General features: G+C 38.9%; 3 protein-coding genes across 7 annotated transcripts in view; 1 reads left to right on the top strand and 2 right to left on the bottom strand.

Annotated features, from left to right (window-relative positions):
* The first annotated feature begins 717 nt into the window (after nt 1-717).
* On the top strand, nt 718-7,717 carry fgl2b (fibrinogen-like 2b). 2 transcript variants are annotated; one of them, XM_079449560.1, is made up of 3 exons: nt 718-5,426; nt 5,809-5,847; nt 6,990-7,717. In XM_079449560.1, the coding sequence occupies exons 1-3, from the start codon at nt 758-760 to the stop codon at nt 7,691-7,693; spliced, it is 5,412 nt and encodes a 1,803-aa protein (XP_079305686.1). In that variant the 5' UTR covers nt 718-757; the 3' UTR covers nt 7,694-7,717. The 2 variants fall into 2 exon arrangements, with proteins under 2 accessions (XP_079305686.1, XP_079305687.1); XM_079449561.1 differs by lacking the exon at nt 5,809-5,847.
* A 1,353-nt stretch (nt 7,718-9,070) lies between these two features.
* tmem60 (transmembrane protein 60) lies at nt 9,071-10,159 on the bottom strand. Its single transcript, XM_079449562.1, has 2 exons — nt 10,030-10,159; nt 9,071-9,516 (listed from the first exon to the last, which is right to left on the bottom strand). The coding sequence occupies exon 2, from the start codon at nt 9,477-9,479 to the stop codon at nt 9,075-9,077; it is 405 nt and encodes a 134-aa protein (XP_079305688.1). The 5' UTR covers nt 9,480-9,516; nt 10,030-10,159; the 3' UTR covers nt 9,071-9,074.
* A 6,624-nt stretch (nt 10,160-16,783) lies between these two features.
* The window catches only part of immp2l (inner mitochondrial membrane peptidase subunit 2), a 68,240-nt gene continuing 64,219 nt past the window's right edge, over nt 16,784-20,804 (bottom strand). For all 4 annotated transcript variants that reach the window (XM_079450711.1, XM_079450712.1, XM_079450713.1 and 1 more), the window contains exons 4-6: nt 19,573-19,638; nt 18,384-18,486; nt 16,784-17,092 (exon numbers count right to left, since the gene is read on the bottom strand). In XM_079450711.1, the coding sequence (XP_079306837.1) occupies nt 16,958-17,092; nt 18,384-18,486; nt 19,573-19,638 (304 nt within the window). In that variant the 3' untranslated portion in view covers nt 16,784-16,957. The remainder of the gene's footprint in view (nt 17,093-18,383; nt 18,487-19,572; nt 19,639-20,804) is intronic.

Genomic DNA, 20,804 nt, shown 5'->3' with positions numbered 1-20,804 from the left:
TGGGCAGGAAGCTGCTGCCATCATAGCACTCTCACATATGCACATCAGCACATGTGAGAAATAAAATTACATGTGCAGAAAAGGCATTGTGTTCCAGATTAAAGACTCATAGAAGATAACTGTGATGGTTATGATTAAAGCCTCGAACTGACATAAATGACACTGATAAATCACATTGCAATTCTAAACACACACACGTGTGGTTTATCATCTTCGTGGGGACAGCCCATATAGGCGTCATGATTTTTATACTGTACAAACTGTATATTCAATCCCCTACCCCTAAACATCATATAAAACGTTTTGCATTTTTAGATTTTTAAAAATATTGTTCTGTACAATTTATAAGTTGTTTTGCCCACAGGCACCTCAATTTTCGTCCCCAACGTGACACGAGTCCCCATGTGTTGGTGTCCATTAGGTCCCCACCGGGTTATAAAAACAAAGCCACACACACAAACGTACTTATCATTTGTATTCATAACAATCATTAGACAACAATCATTACAATCCACAAAAGATACAGTCTGCATCTGCTTAATAAATACATGTGTATACAGTACTGAGTCTTTTTTTAATGCTGACCACTCTGTTGTTTTCCTCTTGGAGTCTGTTATCCTCCTCTATAGAGAGTCACAGAGCATCGCCCCTCTCTCTCATTGCTCTTATAAAGGGAGGTGGTCCTCCAATCCCTCGTGTTCCTGCTCTCTCACGCTCTTCAACACATGCAACAAACCTGCTCACCACACAGGACACAATGTGGCTCTCTGTGTTATACATATGGGGATGCCTGTTAGCATTTTCCGCGTGTGATAGCTGCCCAGAGCCCGAGGACCCGGCTTCATGGGTGAGACTGAAGCCCCTGGGGAACTGCGATGACGAGGAAAACGTTTGTCCGTATCGAATCACGATCCCTCCTCTCTCCATCCAGCTGCCCAGACCCTTTAGGGAGCTGGAGAAGATGGCCAAAGAGCTGCAGAACCTAAATGAAGTGGTAAACCGGCTGAGAAGGGACTGTCAAGAGTGTAAGGAGAGACAGCAGTTCGAGAGGGGTGGATGGAGAGACCACGGTGAGGACGATAAAATGAGAACTCATAGTGTGAAGCAGAATATCAGTAGCGCGGAGAGACAAAGTCACAACAGTGAACAAATGGTCCGGATCGTCATCTCAACACCACCACTAGGAGACACAGACGAGATCAATCACTCCAGTTTGGAAAGACAAAGATGGAATAATGGCAGGAGGAGTGATGCTAACCAAATCACCATTGATCAGAGTTCTGAGATGAGCAGAGAGGTTAAAATATTCGATCCCTCACTTGAAAAGACACCAGAGGATATCTACCAGGTAAAACAAGCATTCTCACCTTCAGCTGAAGAGACTGAAAGACAAAGAAAGATCCAGTTGGATGAATTATTCAAATCTTCTGTTACTGGAAGAAAAGAGACTGTACAATCTGTAAACCATGGATCTCAGATGAGCAGTGAGGTAAAAATATTGAATCCCTCACTTGGAGAGACTCAAGTGGACATATCTGAGGAAAAACAGGTGTTCTCACCTACAACTGAAGAAAGGGAACACACATTTCAGGAAGCTGAATTATTAGAATCCACGATTCCAAGAACAAAAGACTTTGTACAATCTCCGACCCATAGGAAACAACAGCCAAACATGTTTCACGAGAGAAAAGTAAAGAATATCAGTGGAATCTTGGCTGTGAGGAAGAGGGTGCAGAATATGACCAATACGAACGGATTAAGCAGCAATTCAGGGGATGCTAACACAAAGACAATGGATTTAAGCATATCAGCTGGGAACAGACGGAGTGTAATCTTTTCCAGAGCAGGTGGATCACTGAGGCCAAAGACATACATTAACAGCCGAACCAAAGCAAGCGAAGATAACAGACTGAGGAACCCTGCTGCGGTGAGGATGAATTCACAAGGTGGGGACAGGACGGTCAAGACTGGATCAATAGGATCTGTTTTTTCTCCAGTGAGGAGTGGAGTTATGCGGGTAAAGGAAACAAGTCCTCACAGAGCAAACTCTAAACCGGAAATGAACAGTGGATTAACCCCTTCGACCCATGATGAAAAGATAACAACAAACCCAAAACCAGGCACAGACATTGGAATAATAGGATCAAATGAAGATGAAAAGATTGCAACAATTAATTCAAACCCTAGGCTAACCCCTTTAACAGATCAAAAGATAACAATCATAAACCAAAAACAGGGAACTAACAGTAGGCTAAACCCATCAACAGATGATGAAAATATTGCTAAAGTAAACCCAAACCCTGGAACTAACAGTAGACTAACCCAATCAATAGATGAAAAGATGACGACAAAACCAAAACTAGACACTAGCAGTGGACTAACCACATCAACAGAAGATGAAAATATGGCATTAATAAATCCAAACACTGGCATCAGATGTGGACAAATGATATCAACAGAAGATGAAAAGATGACAAAAACAAGCCCAAAACCTGGCATTAACGTTCATAAACCCATGACACCAACTATCATAAACCGGAAACTTGGAACTACTGGTGAACTTAACCCATCAACTGAAGATGAAAATATTGCAATCGTAAACCCCAAACATGGAACAAACAGTCAATTAATCCCATCTACAGATGAAGAGATGACAATAATAAACACTAATAGTCGACTAACCCTTTTGAAAGATGAAAAAATTACCACAAACACAAAACTTGACACAAACAGAAGATTAATCACATCAACTGATGATGAAGACATAGCAATAATAAATCCAAACCATGGCACAAAACTTGGACAGGTCATATCATCAGAAGATGAAAAGCTGACAGCAACAAGCTCAAAATCTGGCACCAGAATTAGACTAACCCTATCAACAAATGAAAAGATGACCATCACAAACCCAAAACTTGAAACTAACATAACACAAACCCCTTCAACAGATAATGGAGAGCTGACAAACCCAAAGCCTGGAACGAACACCAGATTAACCCCTTCAACAGAGGATGGAAAGAAGACAATAAAAAAGCCCAAACCTGGAATTAACAGTAGACCAACCGTATCAACCGATGATGAAAAGATGACAACGACAAAACCAAAACCTGGCACTAACAGTGGCCTAACAACATTTCCAGAAGATGAAAATTTGGGCATTATAAATCCAAACACTGGCAACAAAACTGGACAAATCATATCAGCCAAAGATGTAAGAATGACAGTATCTAGCTCAAAACCTGGTACCAACTTAAGTTTAACTCCTTCAACAAAAGAAAAGATGACAATCACAAAACTTAACAGTAGACCATCTTCTTCAACAGATGAAGGAAAGTCGACAACAACAAACCCAAAACCTTTGACCAACAGTGGAATAACCCCATCAACAGGTGGAAAAAGGATAATGACAATGAACCCAAAACCTGGAACTTCCAGCAGACTAACCCCCTCACCACGTGTTGAAAAGATGGCAAACGAAGAAGACACAAGTACAGATTCCGATCCCAGAACAGACTCTGAAAATGACCTAAAAGATGCAAGACAGGTGACTGTGGAAGGAGAGGAGAACTTCAGAAAGCTAAACAAAACCGTGATTACAAGAGTGAAAACAAATCTGAGGACGGAAGACCGGGGTGATGTGACAGCACAAACAACAAACAAGTCAATCTTCAGTGTTACGAACAGAGTTGAACAGCCAAACTTGATTAAAGTAGAGAATGAACATATGGGACTTAATGCAAGTCTGGTTACGAGTAGCACGGCAGACATCAGCCCCAGTGCTGACGATGCAGACTCAACTTTCCCAGGGAGACCGGTGGATGAAGAAAACCATCTAACCCCAATTAAAGGAATGGAAAGTGATAATAGTCAAGAGGATCAAGGATCCACTGTTTTGGATGCTTTTAATGAAAGAGAGTCTAATCCACTCACTTCAGATGAGACACAGATGGGCACATTCGCAGAGGAAGTAAACAAGGAAAAAAGCCCAGAGAGTGTTAAAAAGGAGTTGTTGCGTAATCGCAATGTCCCTCAGCTTGAAACAGATCTGGTGAACCCTACCCTTGTCCCAAGTGTAAAGATTACATCAGCAGACCGTAAAGGAAGTACAGCTAGTAAAATTGAATCAAGTGTAGTAGGCCAGGGAACAAGAATTTTAAAACCTGGTTTAATATATCTTAGGGAAGATGTGGGAAACATTCAGCCCACGAACAGCAAAATGAACATCAGCAAGATGCGTGAAGCGAGCAACGTGAGGTTTGTTAAAAATATCACACGAGTAATGCCAAGACTCCCGATACGGCCAGGCAGACATCCAACAACTGTGAATCCATCTGGGGGACCTAAACTTCACATGATCAACAAGATGTCAGGTAACAGCAGTGTTGCGCTTACTTCTAATTCTTCCATCCTAGGCAGAAACGGTAATTTTGGCAGGAGAAACAGCAGTGTAATGATGAAACCCAGTTACGTAAGGAACAGGCCAAGTTTTCAAACCGAGCCAAACACTAGCAGAGGTTTCAAGACGAACGTAAGCATGGGGACTAATTTGATTACCCCCACTGGGGAAGTATCTACTGATCGTACAGAAGAAACCAAACATAAAAACACCAGTACTGGGTCGAAATCACAAATCGCAGGTGAGGTACAAGATCATGTTGCAGGGCACAGCAGTGAATCTGTCTTGACCTCAAAGGTTGTGTCTGGCACTGAGGTCTCCAACAATGAGAACTCTCTGCATACTGGTGCATCTAATTCCCTCAGTGGTGGCAAAGAAAGCAAACAATTTGATTTGGAAACTACCGATCAACACCCATTGGAGATAGACAGCATGAAGAATTCATTCAATCCCCAGAATTCCGAACCAACTCCATCCACACAACAAAAAGAGTTATCAGGTTTAAATGAAAAAAGTCAACCCGCAAACTCTAATAACCCAAGAGTCGCTTTAACAGTCAAGGACCATGAAGAGAGTACAAAACACATTCCTCCAGTGATAAATAATGAGGACATGGTTAAAAACATCAGTCAGGACACCGCCTCGACACCCGTAAGCTTTGAAAATAACGTAGCAACGAGAGAACTGGAACTGATCGAACTTAATGAAGACAAAGTGCAAAAATACTCTGGGGACGTTTTATCGAATCCAAACAGTGTCAGTGATGTCCGAGCTAATAACGGAGAGAGGTACACAATTCCAGTTGTTTTGGAAACGCTCGCAAATGTAGAAGAAATAAAGGGCTCTAAAGTTTTCTCACTTAGCCCCGAGGACACAGCTGATGGATTTAAAACGATCGCTGTCAGAGATGAGCTAACGCAGAAAGAGCAAACAAAGAACAAGATCCAAAGCACCTGTGTGGGTAACTGTACAACCACACCAACCCAACGACCTACAACTCAGAGAAGGCCTGCGTTTGAGTCTGAAAGAGGTAAGGAATTCTCATCCAACCCAAATTTGTTCTCCACAATAAAGGCATACCCCCCCCTTAAAAAAAGTTAATTCTGTTATCATTTACTCACCATTAAGTTTTTCCAAACCGGTATACAGGTTTATACTATTTTTCTGATGGACACAGAGAAAGATATTTGGAAAAATGTAAGCAACTGACAGTTCTGGGGCACGACTACCATAGTTGGAAAAATCTTTGTATATTTTTTTGTTCTGTTGAACACAAGATAATATATTTTTTTACGGAATTTAGGAAAGCAAACAGTTCTGACAAGCATTTTAAAATCTTCTGTGATTTGTCAATGGTGCCCCAGAACTGCAAGTCGCTAACATTTTTCAAAATATCTTTCTCTGTTTTCAAGCAAACGAAAAAACAATTAAAGGGACGGAACAACTAGAGGGTGAGTAACTTATGACAGAATTTTTTCTTTTTGGGTGGAGTATCCCTTTAAGAACACTCAGTTTATTTACAGAATACATCCCATGTTTAAGGGGATCGTTCTCCTAAAAATTAAAAAGTCATCATTTACCCAACCTCAAGTTGTTCCAAACCTGTGAAAGTTTTGTTGTTCTTATTCTTCAAAATATCTTTATTTGTGTTCAACATACTGTAAAGAAATGTATTCAGGCTAGGAACAACTTTGGGGTGAGTAAGTGACTGAATTTCATCCTATCGCTTTAAATACTCACGCATATTTCAGGAACATTTACCAAGGGGGTTCAAACGGGGACGCATCTCCTAAAAAAAGCTACCCTGATCAGGAAATGACATAATCTGAAACTATCTTCTCACACATACCCTGAAACTCTATGACCCCGTATGTTATATTGATGGTGTGATAGAACACCACACATTCTTCACAGGAGGATGAGTGGAGGATGCTGCAGGATATACGTTCTCATCTGAGTAACAGATGTTGTGGCCTTTGTGGAAAAAGGACCAGCTGCAGGTCTTTTGTCTGATATATTAGGATCTCACATCTTAACTGAACTCTGTCTGATATATTAGGATGTCACATGTTTTCTGGATGATCGTCCAGTGCCTGATAGCATAACGTCTTTTAATATATAAATACTTATAATTACAGTCAAATGCTTTGAGTCAAGTTGGGGAAAGAATTTTGGCCCGAGTGCAGCCCAGTGTAAACTCCTGAAGCCACGAATAAATAAATCCAGGTGGCTTGACTCTCCATGCATACAATAAATTGAGATAAAACGTGAACGAAAGCGATAAAAAGTTGAAACGTTTCTTAAATTAAACGTTGAGTGCTATCAGCAGAGCGTAAATTTGTTGCTGCGGTTTAACATCATTTAACAAATACACATGACTCATATTTACCAGCTGAATACATTTTCATATTCAATCTAAAAGTTTCATACCGTTCCAATAGGATTCATGAACAATAGTGCCTTACAAACCCCTAATGAGCAGGCCAAAGGCAACAGTGTAGAGCAAAAACATCAAATGACTTAATAAGATGCAAGCATGCAGATTAAAGTTGTTTATGTAATGTTCAACCACAACTTATTCTATTGCCTACAGGAAGAGGACTGCCACAGGACTGCGCCGATTACATTATGAAAGCACGAAAGAATGGCATGTACAGAGTCACGCCACGATCAAAGAACACCACATTCTATGTCCCCTGTGACATGGAGACCTCCGGAGGGGGCTGGACATTGATTCAGCAACGCTTTAACGGCAACATTAGTTTTAACCGCACCTGGGACGAATACAAGAGGGGGTTCGGTAAACTAATAGGCGAGTTTTGGCTCGGCAATGACAAGATCCACTGGCTGACCCAGGCGAGAAACATGTCACTGCGAATAGAGCTGGAAGACTTTGAAGGGGTCAAAGAATATGCCCAATATGACCACTTCCACGTGGCCAACGAGAGCCAACAATACCGCTTGTCCATTGGTGGTTATTCGGGTACAGCTGGCAACGCCATGCAGTTTAATAACAAATACAATCATGATCAGAAGCTCTTCACCACACCTGACAGAGATAATGACCTGTATCCTTCTGGAAACTGTGGGGTTTATTACAGCTCTGGCTGGTGGTTTGATGCCTGCATGTCTGCCAACTTAAACGGCAAATATTATCACACAAAATACAAAGGGGTGCGGAACGGGATATTTTGGGGCACATGGCACAATATTTCAACAGAATATTATCCAACCAATGAAAGACAATCATTTAAGAGTGTCAGAATGATGATCAGACCGCTGAGCTATGCAAACTAAAATCTAGCTATCATCTCCTAAAACCTTTTAAGCTTATTTTTATATTATAAATACATTCAAAATAATACATATGATAAAATTTTTCAATAAAAACAAATGAAACATAAAAAGAACTGCAAGCTACGTAGGATAAAATAACCTGTTATTATATTTTTTTTAAATGTCATGTCAGGGCTGTACACATCTGGGTTTGTTTACAGTTTTATACCCTTGTTTATTTTATACTCCAGTTTCAATGACGTATTGAATAAATAATCCCATGATCTTTAGACTATAAACCTTTTTATTTTTGTATACTGTATAATCACTCCATAATATATACAGTTTATACACATCTAATTAAATTCATAGCTACAAATATGTTGTTGTACATTTTAAGGTGTTTTGTTTTATATTACCTGCTGTAAAACTTCATTTGTAACTTTTTAAACTTATTTTCATTATTTACTGCTGAAATAATTTGCTTTATGACAAAGAAAGTATTACAAGAACGGTAAATATAAAAGGAAGGATTCATTATTTACTCACCCTTAAGCGGTTTCAAACTTCTATGACGTTTTCCATCTGTGGAACATAAAGGAGACTACAGGTCGAATGAAGGTGACTGACAGCATGAGTCGCCATTCACTCCATTCACAGACGATATTTTGAGAAATGTCTCAGTGCATCTTTTTTTCAACCTGCTGACACTTTTTATTCATGTTCCTGCAAACACTTGTAAATATGATACTTGGGCGGGCGCTTATGAAAATGGACTTGCCGCAATGAACAGAAATGTAATTTGTAATGACAAGAAATGTATTACCATTATTTTATTATTTACACACTCTGACAATAAAAAAATTAGAATATTTGTGTTTTGCAATGCAAGAACATAATTGTATGATAAAATAAAGACCAAACTAAATATACATCATAATTATATAACATTGTCTTTTCATTTAGCAAACCATATTGTGTTACAGTACAAGTCAGAAAACAATACAGTGTGTGTAAACAGTATTTACTGCCATTTTTGTGTTGTCCATTTGTGTAGAGGTATATCGCCAATGATCTCAGTGTTATACTAAAATTAAATAAATATTATAATCAACATTCACGATCAATCATTTCTGTCACCTGAGCAGAAACTTTCACAAACCTCCCTGCATCACTAAGAACAATGTACAGTACGCAATTCAGCATAGTCGTCGTTCTACCTGTAATATACAAGCAATTCCTGAAAAAAAGAGCCAAACATTCTTACAGTCCATTCTATATCCCCTTCTATACGAACGACATGTATATCCAAGATGATTTTACTCGACCCTTTATGAATACAGTGAAGACTGATGGGAATCATAGCTTGCATCTCTCTGCCGGCGTTCAATAAGTACCATGCTCAGTCTCTTCTGAAGTGGAAAACATTGTACCCCAGCTCCACCATGGCTCCTATCAGCAATGCCCACAGAGGTACACACACTGAGCTCACCAACACGTCCATCAGTTTCTCTAGTTTCGCACACAGCGTCAGACAGAACGCCATTTTAAGAAGCATGGCCACAAGGTACCACACGTGCTTTTTCAAGTTCTCCGCACCGTTGCGAGGGTCGAAGCCTGGCTTGCATCGGCCTGCCATTTTGACGATGAGCATGAGGAGAAGAATGACATCAAAGGTCCAGACAGGCAGGAAGATAAGGAACCAGCTCCAGTGGATTTTCTCGTCCAGCTTGAGGACCAGCATGATGAGGAAGATCAGCGTGAAGATCCATGTCAGGAGAACTCTCTGGGCGAGGGACATGTTCATTGGAAACGCTGGCCTGAGGGCGCAGCTCTCAGATGATCTGGGGGCATATCGACACAGGACAAGATAAGATGAACATCAGATCAATTTACATGATGGGAAACATTTCATTCATGCACAGATCAATGGGAAAACAAAACAGGGTTGAAGACTCTATTATTAAAATGAATAAGATGTAAATAATGGAGTATTAGAAATGTGTGGTTTACATTTGAACCAACTCTCAAAAAAGCACAGCCACTTATAATAAAGAAGCAAGTTAAAGTATAGATTGTTTAAAATAAAGAACTGATAGTTCATGACTTTTTGCAGACAGCTTCGTAAAAACTGTTGAGTTAAATCAGTTTTTTCAAGTCGAACTAGACATACTCTCTCAACACGTGGTTAACATGCGGTTTAGTGTTGCATTTTAATATCTAAACACTACCTTAGCGGTCTTATCTTGACGCGATCCTCAACATAATGAAGATTTGCATCACTAGCACAAAACTAGCATAGGTGAGTTACCCGACTGCTTCACATTTCTATAAAGACAAAACAAGAAAAAGCTTACCGGGGTAATGGCGATCCGAGGGGTCTTTCTGTTTCGGAGGTGTATCATCAATAAATAGAAAACCCTTTACAGGGCTGTGTGTGTTTTAACTCCGCTAACGTTACAGATCTTGAGACGCTTCCAAAACAACTTCACTTGACTTGAATGAGGAACTTGAAGCAGCGCAGCGCCACCTGCCGGACCGGAGAGTGGACGTCAGTCACACATTGGGCAGTGCGACCACACCAGGCCCCGCCCTCTAGGGGGTCCCACGGCAAGGGGATATAAAACATATTTATTAATAATTAAAATGTATTTGAGTGTTTTAGTTGTTTTTTTTCAAGTATGACTTTATTCATAATAGACTTTATTCATGAGCTATAAATCATACTTTTTTTCACGTGCCTTGCACAGCAGAGTAGCATGAGTGCCTGTGTTGAAAGAGTGGCTGAATCTGAAATCGCATACTTCCATACTATATAGTAGGCAAAAAGCAGTGAGCGAACGAATAGTAGCCTATGTCCAAAACCTCGGTTTTCATAAAACAGTGGGCGAGAAAGACCCGGCTGGTGCACTATTGCTCACGAGATTTGTACTTGCGTATACTAACGTTGCGTCCGAACTGTGCAAGAGGCAAACACTACGGGGCGGTTTACCGGACAGGGATTAGACTTGTCCTAGACTAAAATAACCAGAGCTGCCCAAACTGAAACAACTTGCACTGCCATATCCTAAAAACATTATTGCTTTTGTGTTGTCTCAAAATGCACACAGGGTATGTTTTTGGTAAGGCATGTTTGGTAAAACTACTTCAATTTCCTGAGGCCTAGTCCTGATTTAAAATAATTCCTGTCTGGGAAACAACCTAGTATGTCTGAATCCCGAAGAAAGAAGACAGGTGTAAAAATGGTGTCGTTTTATGGAAAAGGAAAAAAAGTGAAGTAAAACGAGAGCGTGTTCGCATAATATTTGGATAACATCCATGTTAAAACATACTTGGCAAATACAATCAGCTTGTTTTTGATACTACAATAGAATATATATTAGTGCAACATGGGTGTATCTACGTAAGAGACATCAACCAATAGGCAGAATACAGACAAAAGAATAATTGCCAACAGTTTACAGTCAATAAGCATTTTTCTGATACAAAAAGAACATTCCATTGGCATAATCATTCTTCACAATGGGAAGTGTGAATGGGCCTGTTATTGCTGAAATTGAACTGAGAAAACACATCGCAAAACCGCAAAGCTGCTGAATTCCTTTTCATTTTAATCAAAAGCATATAGCCCTTCAGGATAAAATGAAAATACATGAAAATAAAATGCTCTGAATGTGCTGTGTTTGAAGAAAAGGTTATCATTTTTACTTGTACAAAACCCATAGTATGTCAGGTTATTAATGCAACCTGTCTTTCATATTTTCAGTTGATGGGCTTGTCATTACATCACATGGCTAATCTCTGGCCCACACACCAGTACAGTAGGTGGCAGATATGTTTCAGTCCGAACATCTACTGATGCTCTCAAACAATACTGACAAAATCAACCAAATTACAACACAATTGAAACAAAACTATATCACTCATTGGCCCTTTAAAGAGAAAACAGTATGCCAGACTATCTAGCCATATAAGAGCCATATTGACAAGATATAGACTACCTAGAGACGGGCGGACATAGACAAACATGGCTGTCACAGGACCAGAGATTGTCCACACTGTGATAACGACAAAACTGAGACGGAACTCCACTTCCTAACAGAATGCACAAAATACACGGATATACGGACAATGTTTTATGGAAAAATCAAGTCCATACACCAGACGTTTAAACGTCTGTCAAATGATGAGAAACTGCCATATAGGAGTAGTTTCTCATATATATATATATATATATATATATATAGGAGAACACAAGGACTGCTGTGTTTTAGCTGCACAATGTCTGCCTGTCACAACAAATGAGAAAATGCCCTGACCTGATTTTTCCAATATGTGTATAACATTATATTATTATATCCCTTTATTCTGCTACATAAATGTATATTTTGTTTTAGTAAATCTTTTTACAAACTTTACTCTTTTTCTGTTGTGATATATTTACATATTTTATAAACCACTTTAAGTTGCACTACATGCATCACACTTTATTTTATTACTATAATTATCTTTCTTTTTGCTTGTTTACATACTTGCACTATTTGTACGCAGCCCAGCACTCTTTAGTTTCTTTCACTATTCTTTTGAATAAACTTCGTAAAGTTAAACTGGACCGAGTGTGCTCCAAATGATTTGATGAAGAAGAAAAAAGATCTCGCAAGTGTGTGATATTCACCGTCTTAGTTTAGCCCCATGATGGCACTGTTTCCCTATCTTGAGGTCTTTTTTGGCGAAGCATCAGGTGCTTATGAATTGTCGTCTCTTATATGAATGTAAATCAGCTGTTTTTACAAATGCAAAATGCGATTTCTTTTCCATCAGTCCGCACATGCGTAATGTTTCCATTTACTTTTAATTGCAAGAAAAGAGGATAAGTTCTCACACCCTACGACGAAAGAAAAACACAGCTTTTCTCATTTCTATCAGGTTGTTTCCACATCAGGAACAAACCCACTTATTTCCAACACATTGCAAGTGATAACCTATTTTCTTAAATACCCTTCAGGATGTATGAAAGAAGGGGCAGAGCAAAAGCACACAAAATAACACACAGAAGCAAAGCACACAAAATAACACACAAAAGCAAAAGCACACAAAATAACACACAAAAGCACACAAAATGACACACAAAAGCAAAAGCACACAAAATAACACACAGAAGCAAAGCACACAAAATAACACACAAAAGCAAAGCACACAAAATAACACACAAAAGCAAAAGCACACAAAATAACACACAAAAGCAAAAGCACACAAAATAACACACAAAAGCAAAAGCACACAAAATAACACACAAAAGCACACAAAATAACACACAAAAGCAAAAGCACACAAAATAACACACAAAAGCAAAAGCACACAAAATAACACACAAAAGCACACAAAATAACACACAAAAGCACACAAAATAACAAACAGAAGCAAAGCACACAAAATAACACACAAAAGCAAAGCACACAAAATAACACACAAAAGCAAAGCACACAAAATAACACACAAAAGCAAAGCACACAAAATAACACACAAAAGCAAAGCACACAAAATAACACACAAAAGCAAAGCACACAAAATAACACACAAAAGCAAAGCACACAAAATAACACACAAAAGCAAAAGCACACAAAATAACACACAAAAGCAAAAGCACACAAAATAACACACAAAAGCACACAAAATAACACACAAAAGCAAAAGCACACAAAATAACACACAAAAGCAAAAGCACACAAAATAACACACAAAAGCAAAAGCACACAAAATAACACACAAAAGCACACAAAATAACACACAAAAGCACACAAAATAACACACAAAAGCAAAAGCACACAAAATAACACACAAAAGCAAAAGCACACAAAATAACACACAAAAGCACACAAAATAACACACAAAAGCAAAAGCAAACAAAATAACACACAGAAGCAAAGCACACAAAATAACACACAAAAGCACACAAAATAACACACAAAAGCAAAAGCACACAAAATAACACACAAAAGCAAAAGCACACAAAATAACACACAAAAGCAAAAGCACACAAAATAACACACAGAAGCAAAGCACACAAAATAACACACAAAAGCAAAAGCACACAAAATAACACACAGAAGCAAAGCACACAAAATAACACACAAAAGCACACAAGATAACACACAAAAGCAAAAGCACACAAAATAACACACAAAAGCAAAAGCACACAAAATAACACACAAAAGCCACACGCACACTGAATTTGTTAATGAGCTTATTAGCCTTTGCAAATACCCTGTTGTTGCGGCCATTACTGCAGCCTGAAGGGAGCGTCGCACAAAAGCCAGGTATTAACACAGCAGCTTCTGCTCTCCATGTTGTTTATCAGTGAAACCACACAACTGCAGGTTGCCTGGAGGCCTCGAGCTGAGGTTTGTGTTTTAATTGGGTCAGTCTGGTTCTGCATCCTGTTGCCACCCCATGAGCTCACACGGAGAGCTGGAAAAACCAAGCGTCTGCTGTGTTTGTATGGATGCAGATTGCTCTGCGTGTCTGGAACACGGTGAACTGCCACATTCTGCTAATCCATTAAGTTGATTTACTGGTTTAATACATTGAAACCATAGTTTAGCAGTGGTGTTTATTTATTGTTTGTTGTATTTGTTTCGGCGACGTAGTAACCGTAAATAAAACGATATAGATGGCATTCAGTACCATGTGTAGATTAATGTTAGGATCAAATATGCTTGAACAAAAAAGGTAGCAACACAATCTCACGGAAAGTTGTATTTATTTTACGACACGGCTAATTCGTATGAATTCGTCCGATATTATTCGTACATTTCTGTACGATTTGTTTTTGCGTAAGTGACGTTAAGTTTAGGGGCGGGGTTGGGGGAGAGGCTTCAGTATTGCTTTTTTAATAATCGTACAAATTTATACGAAATAGACACCTTATAATTGTTGCGAATTCCCTTTACATCAGATTGGGTAGACTTATTTCTAAACAGTAAGGTTGGAAAGTGTTTAGTTTTATTTTGCAATTACGTATACACATTTATTAAAAACACTTTTATTCGATAATAAAAATAGAACATTTTTCAAAATCCATAAACCTAATTTAGTTTTAAGTAAGATTTTGAACTTACACTTTTAGCTTTTCAGACCCCACTAAATGTGAATCTACATTACAAAAAAAAACTACAGATCACTTTGCAAGATGTAAAGAATCCAAAAAATGTGTTTAACATTTTGAATTGCTTATAAATGTTCTGTTGGTTGAATTCTGCTCAAGTTAACTGAAACAGGAGATCTTCTGGACCAGCGTTGTTTACGTCTTCAGAAGTCGAAGTGTTCTATAGGTAATATTAGTTACTAGTTAGCATTTCTAAAAAACATGGCACATTTTCGTTAGGTTGCCATTTAAACTGATATAAATGTTAAATCTCTACTGGCATTCCCCTTATCAAAACAATCCCTTATCATTTAAAAATTGTGCATCGTGATTTGATAAATCATATAGCTGTGCTGAGGGTCGAGAAATGATCACCGTTATCTTGCCTTTGCATATTTCATATTAGGTTAAACATAGTGTCCTCTACATTCTTGGCATCACAGCTGCACAATAAATATTAAATATATTCTCTGAAATGTTTTTTTGTATATAATAAAGCTATAAAACACATGAAAAAGAAATTGTCTCTCTGAGAAAGCAGCACATTTTCATGCAATGAGAGTTAATGGTGACCACAGCAGGATCCATCTACTTGCAAAGTATGAAGTTCCAACATGTTCCAAGTTTCATTTTCAGGTGAACCGTCCCTTTAAATTCTAATTTATGTTCTTAAAACTCACATTCCAGAAAGTGAACATAACAAAAATATTCCATAATGTGGAACACATGAGCATCCACGGCAAAGAAGCGCTTCCCCGAAAAAACAGTTAAGCTCACAGTTACATCACCAACTAAAAGCATCTCTTTCACTCCGTGAGGTAACGTTAAATTCAATTCGGGGCTTAAATTTTCTCTCGTGGCAATGTAATGCGCTTGTCATGTTCAATGAAAGATGGCTTCCCCTCTTAGGAGGTTTGCGGCCACTGAAATAAGCTGCTATGACATGCTCGTTCGTCATGTCCCGGAGAAGATTAAAATCTCAAAATCATGCTTTGTCACCAATGCAAGACATCTTATTTACCCAGGACGAGAACAGAGAACGTCACGGTGTGTAAAAACGTGCATACAGTACATGCACCGGTTCAGACTGGGGATCTTCAGGCCCTGCTTGGCTGCAGTTCCATTATCTTCAGCTTCTGCGGTAGCCTAAGATTTGTGCCTTTTCCCCCCGGCGTACTTTAGCCATTGGGCTGTCCGTGTTGATTTATGTTTGACAGCCATTGAACTCATCACAGCCTTGTACGAATATCCGTATTGACCTGTGGCCACTCGCATTAAATCCTATCGAGTTTAGTCTTGCGTGTGTTCGACCTCCTCGAGGAAAGCAGTCTTATAGCAATCTGCAAATTCATAGCTATGGCATTTAAGGACAAATCTATCTTACGCAGCGCAAGATCGATATAAAATTGCAGCCAATTTTGCTTTTACACAGGGTTTGTGAATAAGAAAATGCTTTATCCACGGCACAGTACAGGTGGCTGTGTCAGATACGCGATTAGAATGCCAGCAAAGATCTTTGAGACTTATGAAATGTATTGTTATAAAATGGCATATTAAGGTTATATTCAAAATAGTCCTGATATGCTGTCGTTCCGAAACATCTCATCTCCATATTTCGTGATTTGTTACTTTTTTTGTCAGAAATCATTATTATTAGAGACCCTTTATATTCGTCACTGGGTTTTGCAAATGTATAACCAATAAAAAATATTAAAAACTGCTTGTGAACAGCGCAGTATTTCATCTTTTACAAAGTATGTTTTGTTTAATTTGATCAAATTTGGACATCAGAGGTTTCAGAAGGACAGCCACGATATATCCTGCTACTTGATATGAATAGGTTACTAGACATTATGTTTTTCTCAAATTAGGCCGTGAGACATTTGTCCATGCAAATAGTCAGGTAAGATATTGTGTTTTGTTTGGTACAACGTTGGCGGTTAGAAATGAACCATTTGAAAAATGAGTGTATGGCATTTTCTTTTATTAAAACCAATAAAACAATACAGCCTTTGTATTTGTATCTATTGCATTTGACCAACAGCTCCACAGGGGGCAAGAATATGTACAATTGAAAATAACTAACTAACTATCTTAAGAGGTTTTTAATATTTTCCATCACACAGTAAACATTGTCCATTTTAGTCATCCTCCGTCTCTCCATCCCAGTTTAACAGCGGTCTTCGTTCAACAGGGACGGACGGTACAATCTGTTGCCACCGGCTGGGCGGCCAAATGATGTGAGACGCCCGGCCATGAACCAGACCAAGTGAGACCTGTGGAGAACGGCATGATCAAACCTCTGCTTTCGAGACATCATGAACTCCATAAAACCAAACAACTCCCTTAAGAAAAAGTATCTTTCGACACGCTGATGTTCTCATGTGAAAAAACTTTCAAGACCTGCTGGAACAAGAACTAGATGATTTCGTTTTCATCTTCTGGACACAAAGCAATATATTTCCAGCATAAGAAGTGAAAGACCCGTTGCTTTTCATAGCCTGGGGATGTGGATGAGATTCTGCCGAGCACCTGAAAACTTTCATTCAGAAGGTGTTGTAAATATCTGTGGGGTTTGGAAGGATTTGAAGGGGGTGATAATGTAATCACCTGCAGGGGATGATAGGGAACACGCAGATCTTTTGGTTTACTGCATGACAAAACCTCAATGTCAGTTCAAAGCGTTCTGCTGGCATGAAGAATCGAGTGCAGGATGCTTTATTTCTGAATCGAAACAGTACAACAATTTTGTGACATCAGCATGAATTGTTTACTTATTTAAGAACCAAAAATGGCATTCTTCCTCATACACACATAAACACATACACTGCGTTGCACGGTACATCAAGTCAAGGTAACGCAGCGATCTGCGACGACAAGAGCGAAAGCGATTGTCCGAAACATCCAACACAAATATTTGCTTAGTGATATACGACCTGCCGGTTTTCCGAAAAAAAACCCATCTCTGCACAACCCTGTAGTACGGCTCTATGGGGACGACCAACAGCATTATGGGTAATGAATGTGAAGCAATAATAAGGGAGATGTAGGAGGTGTGTGGTTGTGAGAAAGTCTTCATTTGCTTTCTTACAAGAAGCATCATTAAAAAATTGCCCGAGGACAAACACAACAGAGTCAGTTACAAGTCTGACAGGACAATTGTTCTACAAACTTTCTTTTGGCACAACGTTCTTAAAACAAATCCTAACATTACACTTTACAAGGACATGTCTCGCCAACAGACCTCGACATACTGCGAATTACTATAGTGAGTTATGGCACGTGCTGCGTGGACGAGGAAAGAGTTGAAATGCATGATCAATAATGTATCTGAAGAGCTGTGAAACAAAGAAGCTTTATCAAAGAACCATTTCTATTCTTATATATCTCGTGTGATGTGATGAAAAATGTCAACACGTCACACGAATTGAGGATCATTCATGTCTGTAACACCATCAGTGCGGGATAAATTATGTGCTGAAGTTTATTACAAAGGGTTGCGGACACAGCAAACCCCCCTATAAACAAGAGTGATGCTCGACTTGGCATCATTCTTCAATTTATTACCGGTCCAAAGGTGTTGCTGTCAAAACTGTGGCCGTGATGATCCCCCTCAATCCACATATGTCCATCTGGAACTCGTATATAACGGTTTTTATATCCCAGAGTCCTGACAGAGAAATAAAAGGATACAGTATATTAACCCAGTAATGGCTTCCTAAAATGTGAAGGACATATTTCTCAATTTAGTTAGTTATTTTATACATGCACCAGGATTCCACATGGCTTCTGGAGTGTCCCCTAAATCTAAGATTAAAAATGTGTGTTCATAATGTTCAGCTGCTCATAATGTTTGGTGTATAATTTAAATGACTTGTCGACATAGAAGTAGCTTGTATTTGATGCAGGCTCTACTGTGAGAGTAAATTGAGATCTGTTTTAAGAGAAAAGCAGGCCTGTAACCTTCATATCCACTCAACGTGTTTTTTTAATAACCAAAATAAAAACGCAAAATCTGCTTGATCAGTCTTTGCTCATTTGGATACATATTTGACTCAAAATCTTCACTTTATTTGACTAATGTACAAAGTGAAATCTCTTTGTCCAATATCCAGCTTTACAAAACTGTATAATAAAGAGATCTGAGTCAATGGGTAGCGCCATTGTTCAACATTCTTCAAAATATCTTATTTTGTGTTCCGAGTAATAAAGAAAGTCATACGTGTTTGAAATGACAGGATGTTAATAAATGATCACAGAAAGATCATTTCGGGGTGAACTACCCCTTTAAACATCAAATGTCTTCTGAATGGCTGTAATTTATGCATATTCCCAAGTGTCCAAAGTTTAAGATGCAACTGTGCAATTAAAGAAAAACTAACAACTACTTATGTATCCCAACCATCATAAAACAAACCACCAGGCCTGGAAAACGGCCAAGATCACCTTGAGGTGTGATATTGTCGGCAATGAACGGTTTGATGAGTCACATTAATGTTTAATGACACTTGGGGATAAATGATGCATTTGTGAAATACGTGTTTAAAGAGAAAGATAAAATTAGCAAATGTAACAAGCTCAAGGACAAGAAAAGACTTGGTCTTGGAAAAGGAAAGGTCTGTTTAGTGTGGGCAGAAACCTTAAGGTAATGTTTAAGTGGTTCAGTGCAACAAAATAAATCATGATATCATCTAATGGGGTTTTATTTACAACTTCACTACTGGCACCATTGCACTTCTAAACAGAATAAACTTACTTGATGTAGTCACCTTCAACGCCAATGACTCTTTTGATGATCTTCTGCTGAGGGTTTTTGGGGCTCCTACAGGAGAAGAGAAGAGATATGAGATGGTGCTTCTGCAACATTTGCATACGGATCACAGAACTGCTCTTGGTTTATTTGAGGATGCTGCCGAGCTCAGTGGATTATGGGGCATTAGGGACAATTTTCCAAGACCAGATGGGTCTTATCTGTTGAAGTATGTCAAGAAAAAGGCTCTTAAAGTGTCAAGAGTTTCAAGGGTTCTGTGTTTTTTCAGATAATTTTGCTGTGGATCCACTTTTTGGCATAATTAAACTGTCTTTAAGGCAAGTATTGAAAGTAATGCAATATAATATACATAACTATTAGATCAGAGGTGTATAAAGACCTCATGTAATGAAGCGTTATGTTATTATTATCTTTGGACTGTTTCTATTTAGAGCTATTTCTATCTACATACACCGCGGGTCCCTTTACATGGAATTCACCATGTTGTTTCTACAGTAGCCCTAAACAGACAAACTGCTCTTCAGAGCGTGCTCCATAAACATGTTATCTCCTGCGTCAAAGAAGGGAAAACATGACGACATCTTTGTCCTGTGTCAGCCGCCGTAGTGCTTTGAAAGGGAGGGGTGAAGGGTGGAGCGAGTCGTTGGTTGAAATTCCCATCCTCACCAATAGATGCCGCGCATTTTCATACACTGGACCTTTAAAATGCAACACTAAGGCTTTAGTAAACTGCTTAATATTTTTTCAGATCTTTCGGCAAAGACCGAATCTACCCGTTGCATTAGTTTCTTCTTCATCTCCTTCATGAAGTAATCTCATACATCATCAGAGGTCAGGCCTCTCCAAGGGTCCCATCTGTAGATTTGCATTGCAAGTGTGTTTTGATTATGTCTGAAGTTCAAGCCAGCCATTCTCCAGAGATCGTGAATTGATTAATCCAAAAATCTGTTTACGTCCCCGCCTTTATTATTTCATAAATTTCCAACAGATCTCTTACAGCATTACCTCAAATGACTCATGACTCAGCCATGTCCACCAGGAAACTGCGCAAACAGGCATTGATGGACTCGCTGCCTTCAGAAATCGTTTCTGCTTGTTGCCTCTTCGCAAGAACAGGTTCTTTGCCGCAACGCGAGCAATGCAGGTTCCTATAAGATGACTTCTCACGGTTGAAGTGTGTAATGCCACATGCCTCACACGCAGATGCTGAGCAAGCG

The sequence above is a fragment of the Barbatula barbatula genome, assembly GCF_947034865.1.
Source record: "Barbatula barbatula genome assembly, chromosome: 25".
Taxonomy (NCBI): domain Eukaryota; kingdom Metazoa; phylum Chordata; class Actinopteri; order Cypriniformes; family Nemacheilidae; genus Barbatula; species Barbatula barbatula.
The sequence above is the reverse complement of the archived record's forward strand: the minus strand, read 5'-3'. Positions and strand labels throughout refer to the sequence as shown.

Bases quoted from the DNA above. Each gene is read 5' to 3' on its own strand.
- fgl2b (XM_079449560.1), top strand. From the start codon at position 758: ATGTGGCTCTCTGTGTTATACATATGGGGATGCCTGTTAGCATTTTCC. The intron at 5,427-5,808 runs GTAAGGAATTCT...TCTGTTTTCAAG, and splicing joins TGCGTTTGAGTCTGAAAGAG to CAAACGAAAAAACAATTAAA. The intron at 5,848-6,989 runs GTGAGTAACTTA...TATTGCCTACAG, and splicing joins AGGGACGGAACAACTAGAGG to GAAGAGGACTGCCACAGGAC.
- tmem60 (XM_079449562.1), bottom strand. From the start codon at position 9,479: ATGAACATGTCCCTCGCCCAGAGAGTTCTCCTGACATGGATCTTCACG.